We start from the raw sequence: 22397 nt of genomic DNA, 5'->3' as shown, positions 1-22397 counted from the left end.
TGTTCAAGCTGCAGGGGCAGTGGGTACTTTCCACCTCACTGTGGAACCCCAAAGCCCCAGCCCTGCCTTCGCTGCCTTTGTCCTCTCCTGCAGGCCCCTCCTGCCAGCCTCACTCCAGGGCAGTCTTTGTCTGTCAGCCTGTCTGGGAGCTGCCTGTCCATCTGTCTGGCCACTGCCCCTCCTGCCTGTCCAGTCGCAGCCCATTCTCCTGTCTGCCCTTGGTGCTGGTGGTGGGGCAGAGGCAAGACACAGCCCTGCTTGGGGGCTCTGGTTGTGGCAAGTGCTGGGTGCTGCTTCCTTGTCTCAGCTTTTGTTTGTTTGCATACTTTAAAAGAATTGTACTGTTATATATATTAGATAATATAGTGTGTTTGTTAAAGGATGCTTTACAGCAGTTACAGGCAACAACAGTTACATTCCTGGCCCCGAGAGGGATTGTGAGGGAGTGTGCAGGAATGTGCATCTGGCAGCACTTTGTCTCTTGGTCATTTCATTGTTTTCTCTGCATCTGAGATTCCTGAAGTTTCGGTCACGGAGGGCCATTTAGTCTAGGGAATATCAGGTCAGGGCTGCACAGCAGATTTCCTCTGCAAGGAAGCACCACTCCGGAAAAGTGAAGGACAATCGAAAAGAAAAAGTCCTATCCAGGCTGTATGCAAAAGTAGGTAGGAGCTTTATTTGACCTACCACAGCTACAGGGAGAAGCAGTTTTCATTTTAAAGTGCAGGAAAATGTAGTACCAGCATGCCAGAGCTTTAGTAGCTCTGCTGAAGTCCTCAGGCCAGGAAGTATTAACTATTCCAATTTTAGTTTAATTGCATTTTGAGATGTTTTTATTAAAAATGACTTTTTAAAAATGGAGATCATCAACATAGGTTTCTCTGGAACTCAGTCTCAATGTTCTTCCTAAAAGAGAGAGGATATTTACAATCTTTAAATAAGTAATAACAGAAAAATACCAACAGCTAACCTGTATTGTTATCCTTTGGACAATCTCAGAATATTCTTTAATTAATTTCTCTCAAATGGAGAACACAGCTGTGGACACCTCAGCACAAACTTTTCCATGTTTCTTTCACTCTTTTCCCTAACCTGCATATATGTTATTTACTTGCTACAAAATGTTTCTGTAAATATCCCTTCCTGGCAGATGAACTGGGTGATGTCATGCCTTAGCTTTACTGTGTGTGCATGTGCGTGAATGCACCTGCATAATTTCAGGGAGAACCCCTTCATTCCAAAGAGAACAGACACCAGCTGTGGGCTGTGACAAGGTTATTTCCTAATGTCTGGGAAGCTGCAGATGATGTCTGAGGAATGAAGCACTCAAAGGCATGCCCTGACATGACTCTGTGTGAGTGGTGTGTGTCTACCAAGGGGTGTTGCGTAGGTGCACTGTGCCCTTGAGAGAACAAATGGCTTGTGCGGTGGCAGAAAAACCTACATATCTGTCATTATTGATTTATTTTTACTTTACTAGTTCTTTCTTGCATCTTGTGCATTGCTGGAATGGAAAAGTATTCCAGTGTCACGCAAACTATGAAAGCAAATGCCTCTATTGCTAGGAACTGCTGTGGTGGCACCACACTCACACTGTCCTTCTGGACGCATGCAATACCGCAGAGTGTTTGCTGCCGGGACAGCATTCTCATTGTGCTGCTGCCATGGTGGATGCTGGGTTCTGTTGCCTGGCTTTGTGCTTCCAGGTCAGGCATAGTGCTGCAGCAGGTGCTGGTAGTTCTGGGAGCTGTCGAGCACCTTCTGGGCCAATCAGCTGGCAGGGGCTCAGCACCCTGGGGCGGAGAGAGGGGGAGGGGGAGGGTAGCCCTCCTGCCTGGGACCTCAAGCGAGGCCCTGGGGTTCAGAGGGGCAGTGCGAAGGTGTCGCCATGCAGCGGGGCAGGGCCTGAGGCCAGAGATGGGAATGGAAGAGCTGTGAAGTGAGCAAGGCAGAAGTTTATCTGCCACATCTTATTGTTTCTGTTTTGTTCAGCTTTTTCCCATTTAAACAGCTATTCTCATTTGCCTTCAGATAAAACAAGGCTTCTGTTTGCAGAAGTCATAGAATCATTTGAGTTGGAAGTAACCCTTAAACGTCACTTAGTGCAAATCCTCTGCAATGAGCAGGGACACACGGAGCTCTGTCGAGTGCTCAGAGCCCTGTCCAGCCTGACCTCCAGTGTCACCAGGGATGGGGCATCCACTCTGGGCAACCTGTGCTAGTGCATTTTACCACTGTAAAAAAAATAATGCCACTCCTAATCTCTTCTTCTTTAGGTTGAAACAGTTTCCCCTTGTCTGTCCCCTTTCTTATATCCCCTCTTTAGATACTGATAGGCAGCTCTCAGGTCTCAGTGGACCTTCTCCAGGCTGAACAGCCCCAGCTCTCTCAGCCTGGCCCCTTCCATCGCTGGGATAATTTCTGTGATTCTCCAACATGTCCATGTCTCTTATGTACTGTCGACTCCCCATCTGGATGCAGTGCTCCACGTGAGATAGTGTAGAGGGGCAGGATCCCTTCCCTTGCCCTGCTGGCCTGCTTTGAATGCAGCCCAGGATACAGTTGGCTTTCTGGTTTGTGAGAGCACATTGCTGCCTCATGTCCAGCTTCCCACCTACCAATTCCCCCCAGGTCCTTTTTGGCAGGACTACACTCAATCCTTTTGTCCCCCAGCTTGTTCTGGTAGTGGAGGTTGCTGCAACCCAGGTGCAACATGTTGCACTTACATTTGTCAGACCTCCTGAGGTTCCACTGGGCCCTCTACTCAGCCTGTCTGGGTCTCTCTGGATGGCATCCCATCCCTCAGGCGTGCTGACTGCACCATACAGCTTGATGTCATCAAATCCTGTGGCACTGTTTTGGGGTAACCGTAGCTGTTTCTGATCCCATGTCATAATGTACTTTGGCCCTGACTGGACAGGCCGAGCACATCCCTGCATGTAGGTGAGCATGAGATGCTCAGGTCCCTGTCCTGGGCTGAGGAGAGTGTTCTGTCAGGGCATATGGAAGAGCGAGCTTAGCCGGGCTGAACTTTCCCACAATGCAGTGAGTGGAGGTCCTGTATAAAAACATTTGGCATTGTTCCCAGATGTTGCATTTCTTTAGAACCAGCTGCACTGCCGGGGCCCCTGCAGCACAGAACTGTGCTGCCCAGCTCTCTGCCTGCTCTTTGCCTTCTGTGGGTGACTTCTCTGCTGCCCTTTTCCATGCTGTAGCCACAGAGCACTGTGAGTCTGTAAGAGTCATGAGCACACTGAGTTCAGCAGTGCAGGGACGGGGGCAGGCTGCAAATGTAGGCAGCCATGGAAGATTTCCTTTTTTGTTAAAATGCTTTCAGTATCCTTCCCAGTGCAGAGCACCTGGAGCACATAGCATGCCCCAGCTCCACAGCTGCCTCTTGAGCATCCAGTTGTCTTCTGGGTGTGCAGTGCTCTTGCAGTCCCTCAGAGGTGGGTTTTTCACTTCCAGCTGGAGACAAGCAGTCATGCTGCAGCTGGCCTGGCCTGCCCTTCAGGCATATGCGGGGTGACTCTTACAGTACAAGATTTTCCCAACAATAGGCCTGTTGTCCTGAGCTGCCTAGTACAACAGAGCCCTTCAGAGTGTTTGGCCCTGATGCTCTGCCTTGTACCAAATGCTGATGTCAGAGACGGAGCTGGAACATCCTCTGGAGCACAGCAAGTGGAGGAAGGCCGCAGGCTGGGCTCCTGGCTCCCCTGGGCTGCCCAAATGTTCATGAGGTGCTGGCAATGCCTTGTCCCCAGTCTTGTAGCTTCTCCTACACATTCCCACAGTGATGCAATAACCTGTTCCTGGGGAAAACAGGATTCAGATGAGCCAGCTCATGGCAGCCTGTGCAGAGCTCTGGGTCTCAATTCCTGTTGAGAAAATGGGGGTGCGTCTCAGTTAGCTCGCATCAAAGTTTGTTGGCTAAGTTTACATAACAGCATGCAGAGCTTGGGCATGGCAACATGAAACTGTGCTACAGTCATCTGTGGATCTTGAGAAATTAGCTTTGTCACAGCTGGCCACACTCTGATTCTATGATCCTGTTCTTTTGAGACAGCATGGTGGGAAGACATCATGGCTTCATTTTCTAACAACAGAAGCTTGGTGTGCTGCTTGTTGGTGACCCAGGCTGGTTGTATACAAACATAAACTGTTCCCAGATCTCCATAGCCCATACTGGCTCTGGTAGCTGGAAAATGACATGCAAAAAAAAGTAATGTAATTTTACTCTGAACATTTAACAATGCTGCTGATAAGAAAGCAAGAGGAATGGGAGAATACTATCTTTATTATTTCTATTTGAGAAGAAGAAAAAGGACTACAGGTATTTTGGATAAATTCTTGCTCGGTGTTTGAGGGATGCATTTTGACACAGCTCTGTTTGGGGAGTGGGTGAGAAGTATTACCTCCTTCTGGGCATTTTTGCACTTAAGTTCTGTGTGGCGTGTATATGTGCCAGCTTCTCACAGGTGTCCCCTGGGCCTCACAGAGATGCTCTTATCTGCCTGTTTTCTCTTGACAACATAGTGCCTTTGAGTGGACATGGTATGTGAAGTCTTTTCTTAAACCCAGCATTGTAGAGTTGAGCTTCTGCAAGAGGGAATGAATGCAAGGTGGTAGGCATCATTCCCCCATTTTCCAGGGACTGTAGCAAGGCACAGACGCACATGACTCAGCTTTGTTCTGGACAGGGATTATTCCACCTCAGCTGTCTTCCATGTCAGCAGCTGGAGCCCACCCCTGCAGGCTGGAAGGTGCATGTGCACTGTGTCAGGAGCTGCTGAGTCTGGTAGGCCAGCAGAGGTGAGGCTGTGAAAGCTCCATGTCCTCAGGTGCATGCTGGAGCAAGGCTAAGTGTGTACTCACTGTAGGTATGTAACAGCATTGCACATATATAGTACTTACATACATATGGCCAGCTGCACAGATCCAGATTGACAGAAACTCTCCGCTCTCTCACAAACAGCTCCAATAATCTCATCCTTTCCCCTTTTAGATACCCAGTCTACCTGGCAGCTGAACTGTGGATCCTTTCACCTCTCACACAGACACGCACAAGCAAATCGATCTCAGCCAATTCCCAGAACTTACAGCCCCTGCAAGGGATCAGAACTGGACCTCCTGACCCTTCAAGTAACCAACTCAAATAGCTTCTGCAATGTCTGGCCCTTGCTCACAGTTGTTGTGATACCTGGGTATTCCACCAGCTTGATATGGACCCACAGAGTACACCAGTACTCTCATGGTTTCAGTTGCTGGCACTGGCATTCCATATGCACAGTGACTCAAGGTCCCCACTCCTGATGCTGGCAGTAACTAAACTCAATACATGCATAGGCACACTGTATAGAAAGCTTCTTGTCCAGGAACACAGCTAGAAATTGAGTTTTATAAGACAGGATGGACTGCAGTAGTCAGGTGCAGGTATTTTCCTGTACTGGTGTCATGGTTTTATGATTTTTGTTATTGGTATTCCACATCATAACATCATGTAGTGCATTGGGAGTTAAAGAATTGATGCTCCAGGCTCCATGGATCATCGATAGTTATGGGTGTACCTGTCTCAGAAGAGAAGAACTACATACCCCAGAGGACTTTCCATTGCTTTCTATTTTTCCATTTTCCGCTCAGAGGGAAAGATAAAAGCTGCCTGCATGTCACAAGATGCTGGCTTTTTCCTTTGGGATTGACCCAGCAGTGGGTGCTCACTGCTGTCTCACCTTCAGCATTTCGCATAAGGCCTTTGGTTTGTCAGACACTCTCTCTTGCTTATTTTATTAGATTTATTAGCTTCAATTCCAATTATATTGTGTTATTTTGCGTTCTGATAGCTCATTTAGTAAATTAGCTTTCCTCCTCAGATTGTTGCTGCTGTTTTGTTTTTATGTGTCCCTCACCCCAATCATCACAGAACTGGGCCAAACCAGCCCGTAAAACACTGAAAACTGTTTCTGCCCCAAACCACCTGAATTCCTCCCTTCAACCACCTTTGTTCTTTTCCCTAAACATCCCAAGACTTTCTCAGTCCTAAAATGTGCTTTGCTTTTATCCCATAATGAGCCCAAACCCCTAAAGGCAGTACTAGTCTGTATGATGATCTACAGAGCCTTTCCCTTGACTTGTGTCGATGGATTTCACTCCAGACGATAGGGCTGACTGCTCTTCTACAGAGGGCAGAAGCTGAGCAGAGCGCTCGGTTTCATTTGGTTTTGGGGTTCTCCACCCCAGTGCAGCTGTCCTGTTGTGTTGCTTTTACTGTTCCTCTCTGCTCCCTTGGGCATGTGTAGCTGAATCCTTCATCACAGCCGTGTGCCTGGTGGGTTCCTCCTTGGCCATTCATGCCTATGTCCTCTCCAGACCACTTCAGAGAGGCTCCCCAAAGGAGCTTCTGCCTGCTGGGGCCTCCTGCACTTACTTTCCCATTCTGTTTCACTATGACCTGTCACTTTCTATGCTTAGCTTAGCCGGATGACACTAGCCAGGGGAGCTGCTCAAAGACAGCATGTCAGATTTGTCTGGTAGCTAGGTTACATTAGCACAGAAAGAAAAAGCAACAGACCACCTATTTGCTTAGGGGTAATTCCTGAGCCTTCTGTGGCTACATTCATTATAGTATATTCATTACTGGAATACACGAGTGCCTATAGCTGTGGTCATCATGTTCTAGACAGTCTTTTTTAATCAGAGCAGGCTGTTTTGAGTCTGCAGTGCCTGCTATGAAGGTAGTAGGTACTTTGTTTCCCCTTTCTTGGTTGATCATTTAGTGCCAGGACTCCACACTCTTGTCAGATAGCACTAAGTACCATCATGGGGAAACACTCTGGCTGTGAGCACACTGGAAAGAAAATATGGGAAAGTGATGAACTTGCTTGGGAGCACGTTGAGAGCTCAGGCAGATCAAGAAGCACTAAACCAGCAGCCAGGCTGTTGTCCACTGCAAACTGTGCTCATCTTCCCACCATGCCTGCTGCTCCCCACATCAGAAGCACCTTTTGTTGTCTTCCATGACTACTATGCTCTCCAAATTCAGGCCTGCTCCTACACTCTTTCACCACACTAAATCTCCCCCACACCTTTCTTCTTCCTAATTCTTATATCCACCCAGCTTTATTCTCCTCAGCCAAAAGACCTAAAATCTCTGCCAAGAACCTCCCTATACTGCTGATTCACAGAGAAGTGAACACTATGTGCGACAGGACCTGGGCCAGACTTGGTGCTATGTGTCCCATGAGACAGGCTCTGCTGCAATTCACTGCTGTGACTTTGTCCCCCTTGTTCTCTTCATGACTTGGTGCAGCAGATCAAACAGAAGAGAAAGGGAGAGGACTAAGCTGTGTGGGACTGACGCAGTTTTGTCAACTCTGGATTGAGAGCCCTTGTTTTGAAGCTGTCTTGCAGGGTGTTCTTGGATCAGGGCATTTCACTTTCCATTTGTTTTCATTTCCTGAGTATAGAGTGCTGTCAGAGACAAGTATACCAGCCCCCAGAGTCAAATTCCTTCCAAACACAATCTTCAGGGGAGTGCAACTATAAAGCAGATCTCTGGACACATGTCTGCACCACAGCCAGGGGCCTGGATGGGAGAGGAGGGGAATTTTGGCAGCTGTGGCTAGGGCTAGGAGGCTGTGCCCACAGTGGGGAAGATAGGACTGGGTGGGAGATGGCTTGGTAGTCGTGGTGGTGATGGGCTGATGGTTGGACCTAATAATTTAGAAGTCTTTTCCAACGTTAATGATTATGACTCTATGCAAAGCATACATGCTGGGTTCCAGAGCTGAAGTTCATAAGTTCATAAGTTCATAAGGTTGGAAAGGACCTATAAGATCATCTAGTCCAACCATCCTCCTATCACTATCTCTACCCAACTACTAAATTAAGTCCTTTAGCACCTCATCTAAACGCTTCTTGAACAGCGCTAGGGATGGTGCCTCAACCACCTCCCTAGGCAGGCCATTCCAGTGCCTGACCACTCTTTCAGAAAAGAAATGCTTCCTGAGGTCTAATCTAAATCTTCCCCGGCGCAACTTGTGGCCATTCCAGAATGGGAAACACGGGTGTGCAGAGCTTTTGGAAGGTTTGCCCCAGAATAGAACCCTGTCCACACAAACTCACTCCATGGTCCTGATGTGGTAATGCAGTGCAGTATCACAGCTGTACTGGATTGATGGGACAATGGCACAGATTGCATACAACAAACAGCAGTTGCACAGAGTTGCTAACGTTATTTAGGAAGTAGAGTTATGAAGGAGAGTTTGGGATGGCACAAAGGAGAGTTATCAGGGCAGGGAATTTGGGGGGCTGGAATAAATGAGAGCTGTCCCATTCAACTGGAATGTGGGGTATGTGCTGGGCATCACTCAGCATCAGCTCAAGCTGCCACACGCAGCACCAAGATTTCCTAACAGCTGGCATGGGTGAAAGGCCTTTTTCTCTCTGAGGAAGTGGGCTGGTGTGGCAGAAGGTGACCAGGGCTAAGGTGCGGTACCCAAAGAAGAATGGCACCCGCTGGGCTGTGGCAGGCAGTGGCCACATCTGCACTTGCAGCATCTGCTGAATTTCTGCTACAGAAACGGTATCTGCAGGGCCACCCAGGAATGGGGACTTCTCGGCAGCAGCCCTGCACTGTCAGTTGCAGCTGAACGGGAGTTATGTTGGTTGCCATAACAACTGGGTGAGGTCATATGACCCATTCCACTTTCTAAATATAAATCTGTTTCACACAGTGTATATGACACCATGGAAACGAAATGTTGAGCAAGAAAGACTGCATAAAAATGAACAAAACACAGAATGACTCAATGTACTAGAGAGACTGCGGACAGTGATTGAGGGGTTCCGAGGGGCACTGGCCTTTCTGTTTGCCAGGGCATGAGTTAGAGTGGCTGTGCCCATGCCCAGCCTGCAGAGGCTACCGTGAGGCATTTCTGGGGTGGGAGCTTCATTCTGGGGGGTGGGTGCAGGTCTCTGTCTGAGTGCAAGCATTGCTGCTGCTGAGGGTTTTCAGTGAACTTCTTTCACTAACAATCTTGTCTGAAGCATCATTTGCACTCAGATGCAGATTCAAACCCCAGTTCTTTGGCTGTACTATACTGGTCTTAATTCTGCTTCATGCCATTGGATAGATGCATACAGTTGTCAGAATCAGTGTTTATGGAAACTATAGCTAGACAGAAACATCAACTCACTAAACTCATTACAGAGCAAGCTTTTCCTTCCAGGACAGAGGCTGTTCTGGTGCAGAGTTGTGTCAGTTTTTCCCTTTTGTGTCCCTGCATTTCTTCTTCCAGGGAGCTGCCATTGCATTTTGTTGTCTGTTGTCTGCTCCAGTGATACTCTGACACCAGACAGGACACTGCAAGGATTTTGCAGCCTCTCTCTATACTCTCAGGTCTGCAGCAGAAGTACAGTATGACTCCAAGCAGGTGGCAGTATCAGGTAGGATTGCATTTAGTTCATAGAATCATAGAATGGTTTGGGTTGGCAGAGACCTTTAAGATCATCTAGTTCCAACACCCCCTGCTATAGGCAGGGACATTTCTTATTAGACCCATTTCCCATTAGGTTGCTCAAATTCTTACAGCTAGAGACAGATGTTCTCTTCATTTGCTCTGGGGCTGGTTGCTCTGCTTTAATAGGACAATAAAATCATAGACAAAGTGAAACTGGAAGGGGCTTCCAGAAATCCTTGCTCAGGATGCGTAGGGGTTGTTTTGCCTTACCTTGGGCTGTGTGTCTGGGAGAGCCTCAGGGCTGTAATCTAGAGTGCAATGTGAGGTGACACATCTCCAGAGAGAATTCTAAACACACAGGTGTTTCCTCCTGAGGATCCGTCTATGAAGGGGAAAGGGAATTTCCTGCAGTTTGAAAATGGGAAGTGATTTTCCTCTGTTGAGCGAGGCTGGACTCAGCAGATCAGTAAGACTGATGTGTGTGGGCACTTCATTCTCTGTTGCCTCATTTGGTTGCATAAATGAAATGCTGTTCTGTGGTCAAGACTGTGACTTTTGAGCAGGTTGTGACACTCTGGGGTGGCTGCTCTTCCCCCCTCCTCCCCCCCCCCGCCCCATTGTTGTCTCTTCCCTAACATCCCCTATCTGTTTCCTGTGTGTGCAGGGAAAATGGGTCACAGGTAGTGACCCTTTTTCATGTGCTCTGGCAAAAGAAGCACATCTTTCTGTCTCCCATCAGTGCTAGGGTCCTGGATTATGTGGATTGATCCTATAGAAATGATCTTTCTTATTTTTGCCTTTGTTATGCTCTCAGTGGATGCTTTGCATAGAATCACAGAATCATAATCATTAATGTTGGAAAAAATTTCTGAATTATTAGGTCCAACCATCAGCCCATCACCACCATGACTACCAAGCCATCTCCCACCCAGTCCTATCTTCCCCACTGTGGGCACAGCCTCCTAGCCCTAGCCACAGCTGCCAAAATTCCCCTCCTCTCCCATCCAGGCCCCTGGCTGTGGTGCAGACATGTGTCCAGAGATCTGCTTTATAGTTGCACCCCCCTGAAGATTGTGTTTGGAAGGAATTTCACTTTGGGGGCTGGTATACTTGTCTCTGACAGCACCCTACACTTGGGAAATGGAAACTGTTTCTGAAGGACATGTGTCCCTGAGACACAGGCATTGTGACTTGGTGCTGTGGTAGAGACCAAAATGAGTGCTTTGGTACTGAAGAGCTCTAGTGTTTTGATATTCATTTGATGTTTGATGCGTATTCCTGGTTCCTTTCTGTTTTGCATACACCAGAAGACTCCTGTCCCCATGTTCCTGCAAACAGCATTTGAAAACCATTGTCTGTCATGGAGAAGGAGGCCTGCTGGGCAGGTGGCTCCTAGTTAAGTGCTCCTGCTGAATGGTTTTCTGATCCTAGGGAATCTCATAGGAGAAAAGTGCTTCTGTTCTTGGTTTTGAATGTTTGGGTAGATACTTTGGTCCCCTTTCCAGTCAGCAAATGCAGATGCAGAAAGATTTTGCTGGGGTCACACATTCATATTGTTCAGATTTCCTATTTCCTCAGTGTTGTGCCATAGACATCCTTTCCAGGTCCAAATGTGCCTGCCCAACTCCACCGTGTCGAGGCTGGTGACACACCCAGCAGTGACAGCAAGGGGAGTGGCATTAATTGTTTCTCCCAGCTCAAAGGCACTGTGGGAGTTGCAAGATTTGAGAGACAGGAGTTGCCAGCCCACCCAGTCCCAGCTTGTGCACAGCCAGCTCAGAGGAGTTCAAAGTTCCATCTTTTTCCCTGACTGGAATCGAGCACTTCTTCCAGAAAGAGGAACTTAATCTTGATGGAGGAACTACAAGAAGTGAACAACCCCCTGGTAAGTCATTCCAGTTGGTAATTACCCTCATGACTGGCAGATTCCTTTTGATCTGGGCCTTCCCGACATTGTCTGCTGTTCCGTCTTTGTCTGCGGGTTTATAATCCTCTCTTCTAAAAACAAAACCTTCTGTCCATGTAGATGTTCTCAATTGTGATTTACAGTTCTCATAAACTATTCTTTTTGTTTTTATTCTCCTAAAAATAGTAACAAGAAATCAGTGATAGCATAGTCTTGCCTAGCTGTTCAAGGAAGATTTGTGCAAGCAGAAGTCCTCTTACCTTGCGATCCGTGGCAGGGGCGCAGGGTGTGTGTGCTCTGCTAAGAGTGGGGCTTGGGGGGAGGTTTGGAAGCACGTCTGTATGTGCAGTGTCAGCTTCAGAGCTGGGCTCTTGAACTCCATCTGCCGGTTGCTTCCTGTCCCCGTGTTGCTTTCTGGCTTTGCCTTGTCTCCTGCACTGTGAGTAGGATTGCCTAAATTACATGCTAGGTTATGAACTCCTCTTTTGTGGGTATGCAAGTATGGTTCAGGTGTAGTTGTGCTGATGCTGGAAAAAGGGAATGGCTTGAATGGGTCTGTGTTTGCTAGGCAAAATAGTGTGAGAAACTACTGTGACTCATCTCCTGGCAGAGCTGGGACAGGGCGCTGTCCCCATGACCTCTGCAATGCTTATTTCTCTATGCACTACTGAGCCAGGCAAAACTATCAACTGTGATGCATTTTAGAGTCCAGCCCCATATGCCCCTGCCCCACACCATATATCCCAGAGCTTCCTGCTATCTCTTCTTCAATGAGGGCAGAGTGCTGAGGAGTAGAGGGTGAAACCAAGTTTCATTTCTTCTTTAATTCCTTCCCTGTGCCATTTTCAGTTCCTTTCTCCCTGACAGAGTATCTGACAGGAGAGGAGCTGCTATGGGAAGTGCAAATGTGTGTAGGAGGGGACAAAACTGGGAACAATTAGTTATTCTAATACAGAAGTGGCTGTCTTAGCCAGATGCTCTTCTTTTGCTGTCCCCAAGGTGGGGTAAAATACTGCACAGTAGTGAGCTACTGTTTAGAATCACATTTCTCACAAACAAAGGGAAGAGATCCACATATCTGTAGTTCATGTACATCCAAGCAAACCAGTGTTGAATTGTTTATTAGAATGACTGCATTTGGCAGTGCTGGGGTTTTCCTATTTTCAGTCCTCTTGACTGTTGTGTTCTCAGTACTTCTGTATTTGCAGAATCGAATCAATTGTAGAAATAGTAGTAACTCCAAAATAGAATTAGTGACTGCAAAACATAATGTTTGTGTGCTTCTTTGAAGTGATGCATTTTGATAGAGGTTTCAGCTGAAACATTGGATTAATTTTGTTCTTTATACCATTTCCACCCTAATTTAAATGGTGGTCACAGTGGTGTCCACTCTGTTGTCTACCTCCATTTCTTGGCTTTTACTTTAGAGCACATATGTGGCACCTGACCTCTGCTTTTGTTGCAGCCTATCAGGGAGACCAGAAGTAACTGAAAAGGTCACTCAGAGCATGTTGGAGTAATTGCAGAGTATATCTGGATATCTGTCCTTGCAGGGTACCAGTGCTGATGGTGTGAAAGGAAGCGATATTATGGAGCAAGTTTGCTGAACTTAGTCTTGACCTTCTTGGTACATGGGTACACTATTGGACCTCATTGCAAAAGGAGGAGCAGGGATGAATGTGATTTCAGCTCCAGAGTAAGGACAGAAATGGCAAGTGTGCAAGTTTATACAGTTCTGTAACTTCTATGTTCTGGAACAGGACCCAGGATGGGATTATCTTGAATTCCTCTTCACGTGGTCATCTTGCACAGCTGAGTCTGTTGTATCCTTGTTATCTTCAAGGCTGTGCAGTGAATCCCAATCTGCTGCCAAATTCTTCAGGAGCTGGTAGACTCTTGCATTGGGGAATTTCAGTTTTCTTCAGTATTCTTTTTCAGACAATAATGAGGGTCATTAATCCTGTGGTAGAGAGAGTTCAGGAGCTTGCCCCAGAGTTGTTCCATTACTCTGCGCTGTCCCTTGGAAAATGTTTGGAGGACTGGTTTGTAGTTAAAAAAATAACCTGGAACTGTCTAGCTTTCCATTCTGATCTGAACTTCCCTATATGTTACTTGACCTCAAACCTCTGAACATCCTTCAGTCTTGGCTTTCTTTTCAAACCAAAGCATGCTTTGGATAAGGACTGTGTATGGACACAGTCCTTCAGGAGGTACTTCTGTAGACAGAAATCAGCCAGCCTTCCTCGTAGCCATTTAACAGAGTTACTAGGGTAACTGCATTGATGGGACACACTCGTTGAAGAGTCCTTTTTAGTTTCACATGCTTCATAAGTTCATAAGTTCATAAGTTCATAAGTTCATAAGGTTGGAAAGGACCTATAAGATCATCTAGTCCAACCATCCTCCTATCACTATCTCTACCCAACTACTAAATTAAGTCCTTAAGCACCTCATCTAAACGCTTCTTGAACAGCGCTAGGGATGGTGCCTCAACCACCTCCCTAGGCAGGCCATTCCAGTGCCTGACCACTCTTTCAGAAAAGAAATGCTTCCTGAGGTCTAATCTAAATCTTCCCTGGCGCAACTTGTGGCCATTCCCTCTCGTCCTGTCATTACTTATCAGGGAGAAGAGGCCTACCCCCTCCTCTCCACAACCCCCCTTCAGGAAGTGGTAGAGTGCTATAAGGTCACCTCTGAGCCTCCTCTTCTCCAGACTAAACAATCCCAGCTCCCTCAGCCGCTCCTCATAAGACTTGTGCTCCAGGCCCCTCACCAGTTCTGTTGCCCTTCTCTGAACACGCTCCAGGGCCGCAATGTCCCTCCTGTAGTGAGGGGCCCAAAACTGAACACAGCACTCGAGGTGGGGCCGCACCAGAGCTGAGTACAGGGGGATGATCACCTCCCTGCTCCTGCTGGCTACACTATTTCTAATACAGGCCAGGATGCTGTTGGCCCTCTTGGCCACCTGGGCACACTGCCGGCTCATGTTGAGCCGAGCATCAACCAACACCCCCAGGTCCTTTTCCTCTCTGCATTCTTCAAGCCATTCTGCCCCAAGCCTATAGCATTGCATGGGGTTATTGTGGCCAAAGTGCAGGACCCGGCACTTGGTCTTATTGAACCTCATCCCATTTTGCTCAGCCCAGCTGTTCAGCCTATCCAAATCCCTCTGGAGGGCCTCCCTACCCTCAGGCAGTTTGACACATCCTCCCAGCTTTGTGTCATCTGCAAACTTACTGAGGGTACACTCAATTCCCTCATCTAGGTCATCAATAAAGATATTAAACAAGATGGGCCCCAAAACAGACCCTTGGGGGACACCACTCGTTACAGGACGCCAGCTGGACTTAACTCCATTAACCACTACCCTCTGGGCACGGCCCTCCAGCCAGTTCTCCACCCAGAGAAGAGTGAACCTGTCCACACCACGGGCTGCCAGTTTCCTTAGGAGAATACTGTGGGAGACCGTGTCAAAGGCCTTGCTGAAGTCCAGGTAGACTACATCAACAGCCTTTCCCTCATCTACCTGTCTGGTCACCCAGTCATAGAAGGAGATGAGGTTGGACAAGCACGACCTGCCCCTGGTGAACCCGTGCTGGCTGGGTCTGATCCCTTTATTGCCCTGCACATGTCGTGTGATCTCCCTCAATATCATCTGTTCCATAACTTTCCCTGATACCGAGGTCAGGCTGACAGGCCTGTAGTTCCCCGGGTCTTCCTTACGGCCTTTCTTGAAGATGGGAGTCACATCGGCAAGCCTCCAATCTTGTGGGACCTCTCCAGATAACCAGGAATGCTGATAGATGGCAGAAAGTGGCTCGGCAATCACCTCTGCTAGCTCCCTCAGCACCCTTGGGTGGATCCCATCTGGCCCCATGGACTTGTGGCAGTTCAGATGGAGGAGAAGATCTCTGACCGTCTCTGCTTGAATCACAGGGGGTGCATTATGCACCCCGTCCCGGACTTCCAGGTCAGGGCAAGTACCATGTGGATAACTGTCCTGTCTATTAAAGACAGATGTGAAGAAGGCATTGAGAACCTCAGCCTTTTCCTTATCATCTGTGGTTATATTGCCTGCCTCGTTGAGTAAAGGAGGGAAATTTTCCTTAGTTTTTCTCCTGCTGTTAATATATTTGTAAAAGGGTTTCCTGTTCTCCTTTACAGCAGTAGCCAGCCTAATTTCAAGCTGGGCTTTAGCATTTCTAATTTTCTGCCTGCAGATCTTGGCCAGTTCTCTGTAGTCACCCCAAGTAGCCTGACCCATCTTCCAGAGGACATAGACTCTCCTTTTCTCTCGGAGTCTCAACAAAAGATCCCGGTTCATCCACACTGGTCTTTTGCTCCTCCGGCTTGACTTACAGGACTCCGGGACTGCCTGCTCCTGTGCCTTTAAGATTTCCATCTTGAAGAGCATCCAGGCTTCCGGGACCCCTTTACCCTTCAGGAGCAAGTCCCAAGGGACCCTTGCAACAAGTGTCCTGAACAGGTCAAAGTCTGCCCTCCGGAAGTCCAAGGTAATAGTTTTGCTAGTCACCCTCTTGACGGCACCCAGAATAGCAAACTCCACCATTTCATGGTCACTCTGGCCAAGACAATCTCCAACCTTCACATCCCCTACTAGTCCTTCCCTGTTAGTGAAAAGTAGGTCAAGCAAGGCATCTCCCCTGGTAGGCTCTTGCACCAGCTGAGTCAGGAAGCAATCATCCACACATTCTAGAAATCTCAAGGACTGCTTCCTCTGCGCAGTATTGTATTTCCAGCATATATCAGGGAAGTTGAAGTCCCCCTTCATTCCATTAGGTGAGGCTGTAGAAAGGTGAGGGCTGAGAGATACAGAAATGCAGCTCCTTCTTCTGGCAGGGAAGAGCACACAAACATTTTTATGTAAGGTTCACGTGGTTAGTGCCACAGACTCAGGCGCTGGGCATCCATGCAAACAGTGGGTGCTCCCAATGACATCACACCTTTGGGATCTTGCAGGGAACAATTTTCAGTCCCGACTGAAAGTAAAATGAAACAGAAGGTGGTGCTGGATGTTGGGTCTGTACAGCAGGTGTCATGGCTGTGTGAGCAGGTCCTTTTTATGGTGCCAAAACATGGCTGTAAGGAATTGGAAACAAGCATGTGACTGGTGGAGCTGTGTTGGAAGTGACATTAGTGAGTTAAACAAGGCATCTCTGTAACCAACCATTGTGTTGGAGAAGAACTCAGATAACTCAGAGACAAAGATGAGATACCGGTAATCCTGTCAGATTCATGAACTTCAGTGTTTTCATTAGTAGGATTTGGTGCTTTCACAAAGGGCTGTATGAAACATGGAAGTATTTAAGAGGCATGTGAGGAGGGATCCTGTCCCTGTCACCACAAAAATGTAAGCATGGTTGTGCTAGTTTGACTAAGACAGGAATTTTGTTTTGTACATTTCTAGGCAATTGAATAACACAAACAATAATGAGAACATCTGCCTTGGGGCAAGCTAACACGTAAGAGAGGTTTCCCTTGCACCCTAAGCTGAGATTGGTAAAAAGTAAATATTGAATAGTAACATAAACTGTGAAAGGGTCTGCTTTCTCACATGTTAAGCAGCATGAGTAGAGCTATAAATTGATTTTATTAAACCTCAGAGAGCAGAAGAACCGGGAACAGAAACATAAGTTCATAAGTTCATAAGTTCATAAGGTTGGAAAGGACCTATAAGATCATCTAGTCCAACCATCCTCCTATCACTATCTCTACCCAACTACTAAATTAAGTCCTTTAGCACCTCATCTAAACGCTTCTTGAACAGCGCTAGGGATGGTGCCTCAACCACCTCCCTAGGCAGGCCATTCCAGTGCCTGACCACTCTTTCAGAAAAGAAATGCTTCCTCAGGTCTAATCTAAATCTTCCCCGGCGCAACTTGTGGCCATTCCCTCTCGTCCTGTCATTACTTATCAGGGAGAAGAGGCCTACCCCCTCCTCACCAGAACCCCCCTTCAGGAAGTGGTAGAGTGCAGTAAGGTCTCCTCTGAGCCTCCTCTTCTCCAGACTGAACAATCCCAGCTCCCTCAGCCGCTCCTCATAAACAGATAACAAAGATCCTACTGATGAGTTCTGTGAAGCACTGTACTAGCCTCTGGCATGTGAAACATACACTTGAGTCATACACTTTATAGAGCCACAGAAACGGACTTACAGAATGGCTGAGGTTGTAAGGGACCACTTAAGATCACCTAGTCTAACCCCACTGTGTCAAGCCAGGTCATGCAGAGCACGCTGTGCAGGAGCACATCCAGGCAGATCTGAATATCTGCAGAGGAGAGGCACCTCTGAGCAGAATATGCCAGGGCTCTGCCACCCTCACAATGAAGAATTTGTTTCTCATGTGCAGATGGAGCCTCCTGCGTTCCAGTTTGAACCTCTTGTCCTGTTGCTGGCACCACAGAAAACAGCCTGGCCCCATCCTATTGGTATCCCTTGACATACTTGTCCACCTTAATAAGATCACCTCTCCATCTTCACCAGGCTGAACAGGACTGGTATCTCCGTTAGTATCTCCCTATCTAACTTGTCAAACTCACTTTGGGTTAGCTGCTTCTCTGAGACTCTATCTCTGCACAAGAGAGGACCTAAAATCTGAATCAGCACAAGCACAGCCTGTGCAGCGGTTCCAAGATAGTACTTATCTCACAATGGCCTTGGGTCCATATGGCTGCCTTGCAGGCTGTGACCTGCCTTTACCAGATTCTTGATGAGGCACAAATGCAAGATCATTTTTAGTTCAGTGCCTCCTGAGAGCCATTGTAATCAGTTTTCTGAAATTGAAAAGAAATGCAAAATAGACTTTTGGCTCCAAAATCACAAAATGTCCTGTTTGTTCTGGGTTGGAACAGAATTGGAATTTCATGCAGAAAGCAGATCTGTAGGAGAAGGACACATCACAGTGTGTAGTTTTTATTTGTTTCTAACAATTCTATTTATTTTGTCAATGTTTGAATATTGTATGCAGCAGATGCTGAAACTCTGCCTTCCCTCAGCATGGCTGCCTGTGAATTTAGTGCAGTCATTTCTTACCTCTTTACCATGTCAGAAGACATTTTCTGGCTGGAGATTTGCTTCTATTGAATAAATTATTCAATTTCACATGTTTTTCCTTGTTCTCCTTTATTTCTTCCTTTCAAGGCAAGCCAAACAAACAAATAAACCCTAAAAAACAGTGTATTACATGCCTGGTTTGCCTTAGGGGCTGAAGAAAGACAAAGTGGTGTTCCTGGTTGTGAGCCAGGAGGAGGCTGTTGGGCTTATAGCTGCAGCCCTGTGAGTCTGCAACTGGCAGTCTGGCCATGTATCCCAGGTGTTGTCATTCAGCGTCTCTGGTTGAAGGGACCAGACGGGATGCGAACAGCTCTTTGCTGTTCTCACATCAAGCAGCTTCTGGAATTCTCTAGCTACCAACCACCAGAGCTGCTTGGAAGAAGTGATATCACTAGTTGTTACAAGGTAGTGCCCTTCAGCTTCACCTTTTTTCTTTTCCTTATAACCTGAACCCCAGCGCACAGAGGCTCACAACTGAGTTGATGAAGAGATGTACAGCAAGGTGGCACTTGAACCATCTTAGCAGTTCTGAGTGTGCCTGAAGAGCGGGTGTGAAGAGCTGAAGAGCATGATTCCTTGCTTTTCCTAACAATGTGGATCCTAACCATCAGGCCATTTGAAGATACCATCCTGCATCCTCATGATGTGGATGCAGATTACATCTAGATCAGTAATTTAGGCATAGATAATTACATACATTATTAGCATATAATCAGCGTACTGATGAATGTACAGCATAAGCATGTTGCTCATTTTAGGCAACAGGGCTCTGCAGAGTTTCTTCTTGACAATGTCTAAAGCTGACGGTGCCCTTGTAAATTACATATGGACAAAACCTTTGCGACCAGTGCTTCAATCTGCCAGTATGTTCATGAGAATGTAAATGAGAGTGCCACATGCATGTCTTTCTTTCTCAGCCAGTTGATTGCTTTCTGCTTTGCATTTTATTATTTAATGAGAGTGCTTTTCTTGGACAGGTCCAGTGCTTGTGGAGCATCAAATACAGAGGGGTTTAATTTCTCTCCCAAAAGGCATTCTGTATCCCAGTGCTCCAAGGGAAGATTTCTAGGAGATAAATTGTGTTCTGAGAACAGAGAAGTGGATGGAACTCTGGGTGTCTTGTTCTCTCTGGAATGCTAAAGCATATGGTCTTTTTCCAGATGTGTGTCTGGTTAGACTTCACATTATCTAGGCATCAACTTAAAAGATTGTGTTTTTTCTTTCTTTTTTTTTTCTTCTTCTTCTTCTTTTTTTTTTTTTTTTTTTCCAGCAGAAGCCCAGAAAGGCAACTCCTCAGCCAGGAGAAGATAACTTGAACGGCCATCTTCCCCCAGGCTGGCAGAGCTATATGTCTCCCCAGGGCCGCAGGTACTATGTGAACACCTTCACAAACGGTAAGTGGAAGCTCCATCAGATGTGTCACCACAGTAGCAGACATCTGCTGCAAGAACCTGTCTCTCAAGTTAGTTTTGATAGTAGCTACGCCCAGAGAGTGAAAGAAATGTATGACCCTGCCTCCGTATAAACAAATTATGCTCTAGCTCTCTTTGATCTTAATTCTGACCATTCAAAGATATCTGTAAAGTAGAAAGAGCCCTGCCATGAATGAATTAGAATATGAAACATTGTAATAATGTAATTTGTACTTCATTCTTTTATTTCTTTTTCCTTCAGCTTGAGATATATGTACATACATTTAGAGTTGTTACATTTAGAATTAGAATGTCAGATATCACTAAAGCATCTTCAGGGGAAAACAGAAAGTTAACTGGGAAGTTGGTCAAGTCAGAGTCAGTCTTCCTGTGTAGTCAGAAGAAGAAAAACATAGGTTAGTAATAGCATATCAGAGACAGACTTTTCAGTCCATATTTCTGTCTTTAAATCATTGTCTTGCTAATAGAGAAACAGAATTAACTCACAATCTTATCAGCAACTCAAGACCTGTCAAACTCGTACCACTTTGGTTTAAACCATCTACCTGCTTTTTTGTTAATGAGCTTACAACACCATTGCAAAATTTGTGGCCTGCAAAACCAGATGTCTGAAATAGAAATAATGACAGGATGACGGGGACGAGAGGACAGCAAGAGCTCACTGTGTTTACAACATAGTCAAAGCCATCACCCTTTTTCTGACTCAGTGTAGAGGCAAGGAAGAGCCATGGGCTGTTAGTAAGCCTTATGGTCCACTCATGGACTGATGTATTTTGCCTCAGACGTCTCTGTCCTATAAGTCTGCCATGTTGTTATATACCTTAGCTTTATGTCACTGGACTTTTATCTAGAAAGCACATTGTCATTAAGCCCTTGCCTTCACTTTCAAGCATAGGTCATTGACAATGTACCTTACAGTTTTGGGGGTATTATTAGGATTAAGTCCCCTGTCCCCATTGCAGTTAAGGTGGTGTTGCTAAGCTCAGTCCTGAGCCAGCTTGGTGATGGACCCTTAGTCTGAGATCAGAAAAAGTAATAAGAGGTAGATGCCTCTTTTTTATGTGAAAAAATCTGTTGTCATTGAATCCTGTCTCAGGAAAGCAGATGGCCTGGAGTAAATTTCTTCATTATCTCAAGCAGCTTTTTTCTATCCTCACAAAATTTACAGATGCTATAGCAAGGAAAAGTAGCCCCATCCTGCTTCAGAAGGTCATAAATTGGGTTCTCACTAAACAGGCAGGGTAACCCTGGTACAGGCTGACTATGGAGGTGGTAGAATCTCCATCCTTGGAGGTTTTCAGGGCCTTGCTAACAGAGCTGTGGCGGGTTGTTGGCAGTGACTGCTCAGTGAGCAGCTGCCCTACAGACTTCTCACTTCCAACCTGTTCTTGGAGAATGTCCAAATCACCACTGTTTGCTGTCTCACTTGGTGCAGTGGAATTGCTATGTAGCAAGGAATATGGTTTTCAGAGTAGCAGAGAGTGGATAAGAGTGGATAAAAGAGGGATTTCTGTTTTCTGGTTCTTTCTTTAGGGAGCACTTAAGTTCTGTTTACGTTAGTGGGTAAAATATATAAATGACTTTAGAAAGACTGATGAGAGTCTAAAACTCCTCACTAGAGTAGTCCTGAGCTCAAGTGAAATTGAAGCAGGGCTTGCTCTTGTTTATCATACTGCACTCAAGATCCATGCATTCCTGAGCCTCCCACACCTTCCATGAATTCTGTAGCCCTTTCTGAGACAACAGTATTCTTCTGCAGCATGCACAGGGACACTGTACAGGGGCAACTCCAGCTTAGCTGGTGTTCTTGTCCAGCTCAGTTTTCTCTGTCTGCTGAGACAGAATATGCTACTGTGTTGATGATCTTCTGTGTGGATATTACAGTGTTTTGGTTTTTTTTGCTCTAGTTGGGATATACTGTGGTGTCACATTCACACTGTGGATGTCTGAGCTTCCTCAAAGTGCACTGTTTGACAAGGAAATGTGACACATGTAGTGTCATTTAGGCCTCAGACAAAGCAGAAGTTGGATGCAACCTCCAGATACTTCAGTTGAAGCAGGTGACAAAGCCCTTTCCAGCCCTGGGTTAAGCAGCTGTCAGGACAGTGTTTTGATTACATCTGACTAATTGGCTCTGACCTTTGTTTCTGAAAAACTGGTAGTTCAGAACATAGGCAGCTTGTTTAGCCCCATCTTGGATATGCACTTTTTTCATTGTCTTTAATGCAGAGTTGGTGATGCTGATCTACGTAGTCACCATAAAGTCACATTTGGCATTTGAGGACTGCTGTTTAACAGTGGGATAGCATCCTTACACTCAGATATTCCTCGGCTTTGAGCTTAAGGGTATGCCAGAGACAATATGCTATAAAACTGCTGTCCGTACCTTTCCTGTGGCAGAGCTACACCAGTGTGTGTAATGTTTATAATAAGTTTCATAGACTGTACATCTCACTGACAGCATCTGCTGGTTTGTCTTAACTGCTCATTCGTCTTGTCACTGCTGTAGCTGCTACTGGCAGTGT

General features: G+C 46.5%; 1 protein-coding gene across 2 annotated transcripts in view; it reads left to right on the top strand.

Moving 5' to 3' along the window:
* GAS7 (growth arrest specific 7) overlaps positions 1 to 22397 on the top strand; it is a 103411-nt gene that overhangs the window by 24085 nt on the left and 56929 nt on the right. For both annotated transcript variants that reach the window (XM_065748622.1, XM_065748624.1), the window contains exon 2: positions 19713 to 19833. In XM_065748622.1, coding sequence (XP_065604694.1) covers positions 19713 to 19833 — 121 coding nt within the window. The remainder of the gene's footprint in view (positions 1 to 19712; positions 19834 to 22397) is intronic.

The sequence above is a fragment of the Cyrtonyx montezumae genome, unplaced genomic scaffold (assembly GCF_038088225.1).
Source record: "Cyrtonyx montezumae isolate F1298 unplaced genomic scaffold, pur_monq_1.0 scaffold_50, whole genome shotgun sequence".
Lineage (NCBI taxonomy): Eukaryota > Metazoa > Chordata > Aves > Galliformes > Odontophoridae > Cyrtonyx > Cyrtonyx montezumae.
The sequence above is the reverse complement of the archived record's forward strand: the minus strand, read 5'-3'. Positions and strand labels throughout refer to the sequence as shown.